The 12994-nt window shown below is 36.6% G+C and overlaps 1 protein-coding gene across 3 annotated transcripts in view; it reads right to left on the bottom strand.

Annotated features, from left to right (window-relative positions):
• Window positions 1-12994, bottom strand: part of col12a1a (collagen, type XII, alpha 1a) — a 63703-nt gene that overhangs the window by 16851 nt on the left and 33858 nt on the right. For all 3 annotated transcript variants that reach the window (XM_042742914.1, XM_042742915.1, XM_042742916.1), the window contains 12 exons: window positions 11998-12127; window positions 11752-11891; window positions 10315-10447; window positions 10180-10200; window positions 9938-10077; window positions 7944-8073; window positions 7664-7803; window positions 6218-6347; window positions 4622-4764; window positions 3337-3466; window positions 2239-2381; window positions 1966-2095 (listed from right to left, as the gene is read on the bottom strand). In XM_042742914.1, the coding sequence (XP_042598848.1) occupies window positions 1966-2095; window positions 2239-2381; window positions 3337-3466; window positions 4622-4764; window positions 6218-6347; window positions 7664-7803; window positions 7944-8073; window positions 9938-10077; window positions 10180-10200; window positions 10315-10447; window positions 11752-11891; window positions 11998-12127 (1510 nt within the window). The remainder of the gene's footprint in view (window positions 1-1965; window positions 2096-2238; window positions 2382-3336; window positions 3467-4621; window positions 4765-6217; window positions 6348-7663; window positions 7804-7943; window positions 8074-9937; window positions 10078-10179; window positions 10201-10314; window positions 10448-11751; window positions 11892-11997; window positions 12128-12994) is intronic.

Genomic DNA, 12994 nt, shown 5'->3' with positions numbered 1-12994 from the left:
CCGTCCGTCCGTCCATCTGTCTGCCTGTCTGTCTGTCTGTCTTTCTATCTAATTGTGTGTCTATCTATCTATCTATCTATCTATCTATCTATCTATCTATCTACCTATCTATCTACCTATCCGTCTGTCTGTCTGTCTGTCTATCTATCTATATCTCCATCTCGTGATCTATCTATCTATCTATCTATCTATCTATCTATCTATCTATCTATCTACTTTTTATCTGCATGTAGGACTTTTTGTTCTATCTAATTCTGTCCATCCATCCATCCAACTATCTATCTATCTATCTATCTATCTATCTATCTATCTATCTATCTATCTATCTATCTATCTATCTGTCTGTCTGTCTGTCTGTCTGTCTGTCCGTCCGTCCGTCCGTCCGTCCGTCTGTCTATCCATCTATCTATCTGTCTGTCTATCCATCTATCTGTCTGTCTGTCTGTCTATCTATATGTCTGTCCATCTGTCTGTCTGTCTATCCATCTATCTGTCTGTCTGTCTATCCATCTATCTATCTGTCTGTCTGTCTATCTATCTATATTTCTATCTATCTATCTATCTATCCGTCTGTCTGTCTATCCATCAACATTCCTTCCTTCCATCTGTTCGTACATCTATATGTATGTCTGACTGTCTGTCTGTCTGTCTGTCTATCTATCTATCTGTCTGTCTGTCTGTCTGTCTGTCTGTATGTCTGTCTGTCTGTCTATCTATCTATCTATCTATCTATCTGTCTGTCCATCTGTATGTCTGTTTGTCTTTCTATCGGTCTATCTATCGGTCTATCTATCTATCTATCTATCTATCTATCTATCTATCTATCTATCTATCTATCTATCTATCTATCTGTCTGTCTGTCTGTCCGTCTGTCCGTCTGTCCGTCTGTCTGTCTGTCTATCTATCTATCTATCTATCTATCTATCTATCTATCTATCTATCTATCTATCTATCTATCTATCTATCTATCTATCCATCCATCCGTCTATCTATCTGTCTGTCTGTCTGTCTGCTATATCTATCTGTCTAGCTGTCTATCTATCTATCGTCCGTCCGTCCGTCTATCTATCCATCTATCTGTCTGTATCATCTTCTGTCTGTCCTATCCATCTGTCTGTCTGTCTGTCTGTCTGTCTGTCTGTCTGTCTATCCATCTATCTGTCTGTCTGTCTGTCTGTCCTTCTGTCTGTCTGTCTATCTATCTATCTATCTGTCCGTCTGTCTGTCTGTCTGTCTGTCTGTCTGTCTATCTATCTATCTATCTATCTATCTATCTGTCTGTCTATCTGTCTGTCTGTCTGTCTGTCTGTCTGTCTGTCTGTCTGTCTATCTATCTATCTATCTATCATCGTTCTGTCTATCTGTCTATCTATCGTCTGTCTGTCTGACCATCTATCTATCTATCTATCTATCTATCTGTCTGTCTGTCTGTCTGTCTGTCTGTCTGTCTGTCTATCTCTCTGTCTGTCTGTCTGTCCATCTGTATGTCTGTATGTCTGTCTGTCTTTCTATCGGTCTATCTATCTATCTATCTGTCTGTCCGTCCGTCCGTCCGTCCGTCTGTCTGTCTGTCTGTCTATCTATCTATCTATCTGTCTGTTATCTGTCTGTCTGTCTGTCTGTCTGTCTGTCTATCTATCTATCTATCTATCCATCTATCCATCCATCCATCCATCCATCCATCCATCTATCTATCTATCCATCTATCTATCTATCCATCCATCTGTCTAACTGTCTGTCTGTCTGTCTGTCTATCCATCTGTATGTCTGTCTGCCTGTCTATCTATCTATATATATATCTATCTATGTCTGTATGTCTGTCTGTCTGTCCGTCCGTCCGTCTTTCCTTCTTTCCATCCATCCATCCATCTCTCTCTCTCTCTCTCTCTCTCTCTCTCTCTCTCTCTCTCTCTCTGTCTCTATATATCTATCTAAGCTGTAATGTGATTGTGTAACCTTCCTTACATGTTTTTCCATCTCCAGTCAGTCGTCCTCCAGGCCCATCTTGATAAATGGCCTCTACGTTGATGTTGTACGGAGTGTCTGGCTGCAGGTTTTGCAAGATGACAGAGTTTCTGTTGCCAGGGACACTTGTCTATGTGAAAAACAGCAGGACAAGATCAGCTTTCTAGCATGCATTCAATCAAATAACATCCATGGGCTAGTAAAAATACCTAATGTTAATGTATAATACTCCTGTCCTTTATAATCACTACTATTAAATACAACAGCACTCACAAACTCTTCAATGGGATCTCCAGTGGTGGGTGCATAGCCAATGCGGTACTGCAGCACGGGTCCTTCTGCATGCTCCCAGCTGACAGTCAGTGTGCTGGTGGTCGGATCATACACACGCAGGTTCCTGGGGCCACCGCGGGGCACTGCAATCAAAAGAACAGAGGTTCTCTCAAAATCATATTTCTGGAAGAAAAGACCATTTGTGTGATTTTTGTGCCCATATGACTTACTACTTATATAATTCTGGATACAGTAGATTTGAAATTGTTTAGTTTATAATGCAAAGGTTTTACACTATGTTTAAAACCAAACACAAAACAACAACAAAAAAACATTATACTGTAATATATACAAATGTTACATTGTAATATACACTGTAATATACATTCATATATATATATATATACATTATACTGTATATATATATGTTATATATATATATAAATCCTGTAATATACATGTATATATATATATATATATATATATATATATATATATATATATATATATATATATATATATATATAAATCCTTGTCTAAAAAATTATGATTTCCTCTTTCTGTCTTCATTTGAGGAAGAGAAATCATTCAATCTTTTGGTAACAAGTTTCTTTCACATTCTTTATGAGTATTTATAGTTTCTAGTTTACCCTTAAATTTGCCTCAAAGAGCTTAGCAGTTCAACTCTGCCATGGGACAAAATTATTCTGAACATTTTTTCCCCTAGAAAAATTTTTTTGGCACAAGTGTAGGGTGGTGCAATATCATTGGCTAGTAAAGCCATGTGATGAAGTTGAAATATTGTAGCAGGGTTAGGGTTCGTAACAATAAATAACTATTTGTACTGCATATTTTGTATTAGGGGTATTAACTCAAAAATTGGACAAAACTTTTTTTTTTTTTTTTTTAAAAAACAAAACAAGTACTTTATTAAAAAGTTGGAAAATAAGTTTTCCTGAAATTTCAGCTGATACCTTCACACCTGAAATGATTAAATAAGAAAAATGAATAAAAATGCTGACATTTCATTGCACTGAGGATGCGCCACAAACACATAACAAAGGAGCTCTGACAGAGGCGTCCTGCAGTCAGACTCACATGTTTTCCCATTATCAGACACAGAGGAGCCCTCGCCGTCAGCATACAGAGCCACCACACTCACAGCGTAGTCTGTGTCTGAATCGAGCTGCTCCAGCAAGGCAGTGTGGGTGTTCCCTGGAACAAGCACCTAACCGACAACAACAAAAAAGTAATAATTTACCACAAAGGACACACAGGCTGTCTTTGTTAACTAGTGACATTTATGATGCTTCAAATACTTTTACAATGATTAATAAGTGAAGCTCACAAAGAACATATGAAGGTCACATTTCAACACAAAATCAAAAGGAACATTTTTTTTTCATTATACTAATGTGAATGAATGGTGTTTAATATTAAGAATGTCACAAAGCAAACAAATAAAAAAACCTTTATGCAAAATGATATGTCCCTCAACATTTAATCTCTTAAGATCGCACACATCAAAACTGTTGGCTTTACAATCTCTGATATATTACACCCTGAGAAAGAAGTTTGTCTGTTTTTCTACAGATGACCTCTTGCACACTGATGTTTGTGTCACCACTGATTTCAGTAGCGATCACTTGCTCAGCCAGTGCAGTGGAAACATTTCTTTGATGTGATAATAGTGTAGCAGTTGTAGCAATTCAAGTGAATGATGTGCTGACAGTGTCGTGCAATCACCTCCTTTCACTGCTCTTCACAATGCCAGGTCAGGGGGTCACTGACTTCCCAGTTAATGACATGGGAAACTCCCTTTTCACGTTCCTGACTACACTATCCTTTATTTTGAAGACTGAGTTCAGTAAGCGATTGATTGCACCTCTGGAGTTTTTCAAGGTTCCAGTGGAAAAGGTAAAAAATTCATCATAGATTGGAGGTTAAAATGAAAGCGCAGAGAATTTGGGAAAACTGGCCACAATGTCGGAAAAGATGTGCCTCCATAACAATATTCCACAAAGCCTTTGTGGCTGCAGATAAGAAGCTCGTTCTGTTAAGACATAAGACTGAATGTTTAAACTCTGTTTTCCATAGTACTGAAATAAAACAGGTTTGGGCTCAAGATTTCCCACAGCTGCTTTCTTTATGCAAGCATCTGATGACAATAAAAGTCATTTATGGATTTCGGAGTTTTGTGAATATCCCTCTCAAGCAAAGAAGTTCATGTGAGAACGAGGCTGCATGACATTAAAAACACAAACATCTTTGTGAGGGACAGACTGCAAACAGACCGTTGCACTCAAAAGGTTGAGAGACTGACATTTGTCACGGCATTATTTCCTGTACGATCTTTCATGCGAGGCTAATGATGAGGACTTACAGACTGAGGGGAACGGGTTCCAGAGAGGGGGGCGTAAGCGACGCGGTACTGCAGCACATCTCCAGAGGCCGGCTCCCAGCGCACGTTCAGGGTGTTTGTGGTGGGGTTATAAACCCGGATGTTCTTGGCAGGGGTCCGCGTCACTGTGTCAGACAGGAGCGGGAGCAGCATCATAAAAAACAAAGACAATAAAAGGGCTGAGCGTTTAGAGTTGTTAAAGAGGAACAGAAATTTACAACTATTTACAGTACAGGAGCTCCGATGCACGCAGGTTTAAACACAATACTAGTTTAAATGTCTGCCACCACAAAAAAATTACAACGTTTCAAAAAGGATGAAGAGAGACATCTCATTTTTGATTAAAATTGCCTTTAAACCAAAACTGACGGTAAGAGCCTACTCAGAAACTTGATAGTCAGCTTTTGGGTTAATCTTAAGATGGCAGCTTTGGGGCATGTCCACCCCAAAATCAAAAGACAGATATTATATGTTTAGCTTTTGTTCAGCTTGTTTAGATGTACAGTAAATTGAGACTTTTGTTAATGCATTGGTATAGTTTGATTTTTTTGATTATTTGGCTTTCTTTTGCAAGTGTTGTTTCAGACTTAGTGGGAAGAAAATATCCAAAAAACTCTTTTAAGTGTTTATTTTATTGCATTTTATCTGTTCGCGTCTTTTTACCATGGGGGTGTTCATATACCATCCACCTGATCTTTAGTTTTAATTTAATAAATGAATTTCATTTAATTAATACATTAGATATCAACCCCCTTTTAATATGTCTGGAAATGTATGCAAATTAGTGAGTTTATTTATTTATTTATTTATTTATTATAAAATTTGCGCATTTAAACATAAAAAATTAAATGAGGAATTTATATTTATTATTTTTTATATTTATTATTTAAATATTTTATCCAATTCAACTGGGGTGTCTTAACATAAAATTAAAACAGCACACCATAACACAAAACACAAATTGAACATTAAAACAAAAAAAAAAACAAAATAAAAATAAGATTTACACCACCAAAAACAAAAACCACCAAACCAGATTTTAAACAAAACAAACACTTGCATTAACGTGGCACAGCCACACAAAGCAAACTGGAGATGATGGGAAGCAAACCACCTGGTGGAAAAACAATGACGCCAACAAAAATCTGTAAGTTTGACTCTGAATGAGGAGCACTGAGCTGACAGCAGTAAATAAGGGTGCTTTTATGTCCTTGCACCTCCCTGGGTTTTCCATTTGGTGAAATAGATTGTTCATAAGCCTCACACCAGCATCTCCAGTCATTACACCCCATAAAGTAGGCTCATTAAGCCCAGACTGGAGTCACATTTATGGGGTTGCCAGCAAATCGGCATTCCTCCCTTAGTGATCAATCCAATAAAACTGATTCAATCTTTGAGCAAGTCTCTGAGATTCTATTTATAAGTGCAAGACTTTAATGTTAAAGCCAGAAAACTGCACTTTGCACATTCTGGAGTGAAAACTTTGGCAAAGGGTTCCTGTTACTGGGGAGTATATGATGGATGAGTATGGGAATTCGTTGCTTAATGCTAAAATAACAAAAGGCTTCATCAACTCACAGGTTTTTCCGTTCTCCGACATGCGCTTGCCCTCTCCGGGAGCGTATACTGGCACCACTGCTACTGTGTACTCGGTGTCAGACTGCAGGTTCCTCAGAACTGTACTGGTGGAGCTTCCAGAAACCTGGACCTGAGAACATTAAAACAATGAAAGATTTTCATTTTCCAGTCTCTGCAAAATCGCACAATGCTTAGGATGGTCGAGGGACTGCTGCTATGTGTTATATGTGTATATGTAGTTGCTTGATGGTTGCTTTCTGGTCCAAGCCAAGAGAGACAAACTCCAAGTTCTATTATTATTATTATAATAATACTATTCTGGCCTTCAATGTAGGTCAATGGGATTTTTGCATCAGTTATATTATTAAAGAGGACATTGGATGCCCATTTCCCTCAAGTTGGTATGATTCTTTAGGGTCTCCATGAAATATCTGTAACATACTTGGTTAAAATTCCAACTTTGTTCATAGCAAGCCTTTTCGGTGCATGTCTCTTTAAATGATAATGAGCTACAAGAAGCCCGTTTCCACCACCGAATTAAAATAAAAATCGTAATTGCAACTTTTTATCTCACAATTCTGACTTTTTTCTTGCAATTGTGAGTTAACGTCTTGCAATTCTGAATTTTTTTGTTGTTGTTGTGAGATATAAGCTCGCAATTGGCAGTTATAAAGCCTGAATTGTGACATATTAACTCACAATTCTGACATTTTCTCAGAATTGCTTGATATAAACTTGCAATTGCAAGATAGAATTGCAAGTCAGAATTGCAAGTTTATTTCTAGCAATTGTGTTTAATTCCTGCAATTCTGACTTTATAACTCACAATACTGACTTTATAACTCACAATACTGACTTTATAACTCACAATACTGACTTTATAACTCACAATACTGACTTTATAACTCGCAATTGCGTATTTATATCTATTCTAAGAAAAAAGTCAGAATTGTAATATGTAAACTCACAACTGAGAGAAAAAAAAATCTGAATTGGGTCTTAAAAAGTCGCAATTACCTTTTTATTTATTAATTTTTTCAGTAGCAGACATGGGCTTCCATAATAAACTAATAAAAATGTACGCCTTCAATATATACAAAATAAAAGGATCTGCCAAATGCATAAATGTAATAAATATAAACACTCTTAGATGGTAGTTGAGAAACTGACATAACAAAATGCATTTGTTTTATTTTGTGTCGGTACACCTGCCTTTAACCCAGTCAGAAATTCACATTGATCTGCCAACATCACAATCGTAATAATAAATTCTGAACAAACATTCCACAGCATCTCAGTGCGTCAAAGTTTATGACTTAAACATGAAGTGGTCACACAATTTCAAGAAAAGCATTCAAGGGCAACCAGTATATCAGACAGCTCAAAAACACGGGTCAGACTGACCCGGAACATAATATAAGTGTTAGGAGGTGCCATGGGACGTACCATGTCTTCTGCGTCCCCTGTGACGGTCTGGTAGTAAATCCTGTACTGCCGTACGCTCCCTTCAGCCGGCTCCCAGCGTACATTCAGAGTGCTGACCGTGGGGTCCGTGACCTGAAGGTTTCTCACACTGCCCAGCGGTACTGTGGGAACACACATAAAACTCTATTCAATGTGTCAACAATGACCTAATTTATATCATTTAAGCACTATCTGAAAAAATGCATTAATGTAGCTGGGTAACCAACAGGTCTAATGAAAGCGGTAAAGTCACGAGACGTACATGTCTTTCCTTGGCCAGAAATGTCTTTGACATCTCCACTGGCATAGACTGCAGCAACTGTGATGTAGTAGGGAGTGTCTGGAGTCAGTTTCTGCAGAATAATGGTATTTTTCTTGCCTCCAATCTGTGTCTGTGACAGAGAGAATGAATTGTGTTGTCAAATGAGTCAAAGGATCAGCTCCACTCTTTGTGTCTATATCATATATACACTGGCAACCACAAAATTATTAAATAATTATTCCTCAGAATGATAAAACAAACCTGCCATGCATTTTCATTACTCTAAATGTTATTTTTGTTATTTGTCGACAAAGAGAAGGATGAATCATTTTCTGTGGTATCAACGGCTTGTCATAGTTTTTTTAGCCCAAATTATTCCTTTAAATTAGCTTAAGTAATTTTCAGCATTGCTGGATAATGTCAGGAACACCACATCACAAATACTGTACGATTGCAGAAAGGACTGTTTTTCGGTGGAGCAAAACGGCGTTTAGTTTTATGCAGTTATTCCTATGACTGCTGCCAGTGTAAATCTGCCTTCTAGATGAAGAAAACAGAGGCTGGAAAAGTCACTGCAATGACTTTAGTTTAGAAAAACAACACCTCTGCGCCCATTCAGATAGCATGAAAACATGGAAAATAATAAGATTATAGTTGATTCTGCAGACAAAAACATCTTAAACAGCCTAAGATTTGCACTTTTAGTTGGACCAGCTAAACCAAAAACAGCAACCTGTAGGGAATATTAAATGCACTTTCAGATATTTCCAGCCAGAGCGGCAATTCGTATGAAATATAAGAGCAATAAAACAATAAATCATTTAGATTAAAACTATTCCTGTGCCTTACAGTGCTGGCTTTAATCTAAAGACATAATAAAAACTACATATCTAAGTTAAAAGAAATATATTGTGTTATCTAAGGTTCGGGGTCGGTAAGAATTTTTTGAGAGAACTTTCTTATGATCACCAGGGCTGCATTTATTTGATCAAAAATACTGTAATAACAACACTGTGAAGTATTATCACAATTTAAAAGATCTGTTTTCTATTTGAATATACTTTAATTTATATGTAATTTATTCCTGGGATGTAAAGCTGAATTTTCAGCATCATTGCCCCAGTCTTCAGCATCATGTGATCATTCAGAAATCTTTCTAATGACAAGAAACATGATTATTATCATCCGTGATGAAAACAGTTCTCCTGCTTCATATTTTTGTGGATACCCCGATTTTCTAAGGATTATTTGATGAATAGAAAAAAATGTCACATTTGATGAATTTAATGCATCCATGCTAAGTAAAATAATTCATTTCTTTCAAATAAATAAATGTTTAAATCTTAAAGACCGAAAAGTTTTGAACGGCAATGTGCATGCAGTTTTTACATCTTCATTAACTGAATAATTAACTAAAAAAGGCTAAATGTAATATCAGTACTCTGTCACATATGACCAGTGAAAACTAGTTAAAGCCAAAAGGGTGATTAAAATGGTGATAAACTGTGAACATTGATATAAATTATTTATTTATTTGATAAAAATGCTCATGGACATCAACTATCCACAAGCATCAACTCTCTGATTTTACTAATCTATGCAAAATGGATAAAAGTCTTACATTTTAGTCACATCGCTAATACTAATAGTCTTTAGCTAGGTTACTGTATACATGTTTACACGAGATGAAACCAACAGATTTGTTTCGCACTGGATCAGAAAAATTTAAGTTGATGTGCACAATCATTGGTTCAAAACAATTTCAGGGTCTATAACATTTTGTTATAATAAATCACATTGGGAAGCAGTCAAAATCTTTTATTTTTATTTTTAATTAATCAGTGTTGGATGAATTGGATATGGATACTGTTTGTGGTTGAGAATTGTTTGCAATTTCACTCGGTTGCACTAGAGGAAATAATACACATCTCCTGTAAAACTATTATCAGTCAGCCAGATAATATGAACATAAAAACTGTAAAAATGTTCTTTACTGTTTGTGATCTTCCTCCTGCAATCGGTACGTAGGTGATCCTGTAGTTCTGCACTCTTCCAGGAGCGTGATCCCACTTGGCGGTGAGGGAGGTGGTAGTCGCATTGAACACCTGGAGGTTTTGAGGAGGTCCACTAGGAGCTATAAGAAACAACATTTGATATTTCAGTGTTCTAACACATCCTTATATCCATATGGATTCCAAATGATAAATGTCATGTATCTTAAAAACACCAGACTCACCGGGTGTAATAACCTTGGATACTGCAGTCAGCAGGTGTAGTGAGAGAAAGAGTGAGAGTTGGTAAAAATGCACATGTGGTGTCTAAAGTGCAATAAATGGAAAAAGTCTATCGTTTGGATTTGGGGGTTTCTTACATGTGCGTTGGCTGCCCAGAAGATCTTCACTCTCAGACTCATCGGGGTAAATGGCAGTGACAGAAACATCATAAAGAGTGTCTGGCTCCAGGTTCTCCAGAAGGAGCGTGGTTTCCTCGCTGCTCAGGATATCCTGAGGAAGACAGTGGTATTAGCTACATACTGTACAGCAGTTAAATCTGCAATTAACATTTACCAATACTGAGACAAATAACACTACTGCTAGTTACTATTGCCAGACACTAACAATCACTATTGCATGCAGGGGTGTAAAAAGTACTGAGATACTAAAAGTTACTATGTCAAAAATGTACAGGATTTACATTTTTTTAATACCTTTTTTTAATTTTTACAGAAGTATTTACTAAGAACTTAAAAAAAACAGTTCATTACGTGAAAAAAAAAAAATAAATAAATATATATATAATATATATATATATATAAACATAAAAACAACTGCATTATTTTAGTTTTATTTCAGGTAGTTGCCAAAACAACATTTCAAATTTAGCTGAAGAACTAAAAAAGCTAAAACTGGAAACTAAAACTTAGTAAAAACTATACTGTAAAGACATAAAAATGGTAGAAACGGACAACAAAATTACTAAAATTAAATTGGAATATATATTCATATTTAATTGTACTTAAAAGTTAAGAAATTAAACACTTTTAACTTTTAAACATTCTTAGCTTTTTAAATTGACTTTTGAAAAAAAGAGATTTCCTCATTTCAGTATTTATGATGCATTTTTAGTATTTATCAGGGGTGCAAATCCACGCTGATAATGAAGGTGGATTTGCGCAGTTTGTCAGTTGACAACGGCTCTGTGTAGTAAAAGCTGCTTTATGTGAAATCACGCACCTGATGGAATTTACCGCTGATTAGAGAACTGGCTTTACTGACGAGATGCGCATTAATTATTGGCCGATATTTATTGTGCACCCCTAGTATTTATAGTATTTTTTAAAACTTTTCCCTGCCACAAATCATGATTTTCTCGTTGTTTTATGAGTACAACTCCAGGACACAGCAGATGTCAAAGTCGAGCCAGTGGCCTTGAACATGTTACCTGTTACTTTCAGCTAAAATAAGCAGCCAATAATAGTACAGTGGTTTAACATTTGGAAATAGTTATTTTTTTTTAATAAACAAGCCTAATTATGAACCGTGTTCACGCTCGACTCAAGTTCATCTATCTACAGCAATGGTAATTATGATTATTAAAAAACATTATATTACTGTAGTCCAGACTCAGTCTGAAAAGTTAACTTTTTGTGTATATCCCAGAACAGTACTTTTACTCTAGAGTACCTTATACCTCTGAGTGTAATCTATGCATGTAATATTTAGTATTCTATGGGAAGGAGAGTAAATACACAGTTGAAGTCAAATCTTTATTATTTCAACTTGATGAAGCAGACCCCATGATGTCTTACATCTTTAAACTTGTTCTCTCCACTCTTGGTCCAGCCGACGCGGTAGAGGGAGACATCAGGAGCGCCGTGCTCCCAGTGAACCCTGAAACTGGTCTGGGTCACCTGAGAGAACCTCAAGTTCTTCGGAGCAGGGACAACATCTAGAATGAGTTCAGGTTACAATTAAGCACTTGAAACATTTAGCAGTCAAGTGTTGTTTCACTTTACAGAGGTTATTCATTGATAATGGACCCCTGGGCCCGTTACCTGTAATGGCTTGGTTAAGCATTGGGTTTCCAGTCCCAGAATCATACACAGGAGTCACAGCCACATCGTATTCCGTTTGGGAAATGAGATTATCCAGTCCTCTAGACGTTACATCTCCATCAACTTCAAGCTAAATTGAAACATGAGAAGTGCAGTTATGGCCACACAATACACAGCAAAAAGACTTGGCTGGTTAGCATTAGTAGTTAGTTGGCAGATTCGTAGATTACTTACAAATTATAATCTTTTACTGATTCCAAAGGACACCGCGTAAAGTGTAGTCACCAATATAATCTATTAGATTACGCAATTAGGTAATGTAATCTGACCATTTATTGATTACTTTTAGATTACTTTTATCAGTAAATTATTAACACATTTAGATGTATTTACGCAGACTGTTTAATGCAGCTCAGAGATGCCACAAATGCATTTACACTGCTGTAACATTTGCATAAATACCGTTAGGAGATGAATGTGTTAAATATAAAGTACATTGAATATAAAACTATGACATCGTACTTTAAATATGAAACAAAAAACACCAGTTGGTGGCGACAAGCCTTAATGAGTGAGTCACTGATTTTCTCTTTCAACCGATTTGTTCAAAAGAGCTGATTCATTCAGGAATGAAGCAAGCTGATATCAGGACCATGTACAGTGTTAGCCTTCTACTCTTGCTGTTTATGCTATAAACATGCTAAAAATAGTAAGAGCAGTATACTAGTATGCAGCTGTCTTTATAAATGGCTTATTGAATCATTGACTCGCCCAATTCATTCAAAACCACTGAATCATTCAGGAACAAAACCTGCTATTTCAAAATCAGACTGTCCTACCTAAAACCAGATGGATGGCCACCCTAACATGTGATGCATTTTTGGCTAGAGAGGGGTTGACGTTGAGAGAAACAACAAAGCCTCAGTCATTTTAAGTTCCTGCAGAATTAGACCTGATCTTTGTGTCAGGAAACAGGAGCTGCCGCCATCTGTTGGGC

The sequence above is a fragment of the Cyprinus carpio genome, chromosome B17 (assembly GCF_018340385.1).
Source record: "Cyprinus carpio isolate SPL01 chromosome B17, ASM1834038v1, whole genome shotgun sequence".
In the NCBI taxonomy this organism is placed as follows: domain Eukaryota; kingdom Metazoa; phylum Chordata; class Actinopteri; order Cypriniformes; family Cyprinidae; genus Cyprinus; species Cyprinus carpio.
This window is presented reverse-complemented; position numbering and strand designations above follow the sequence as displayed.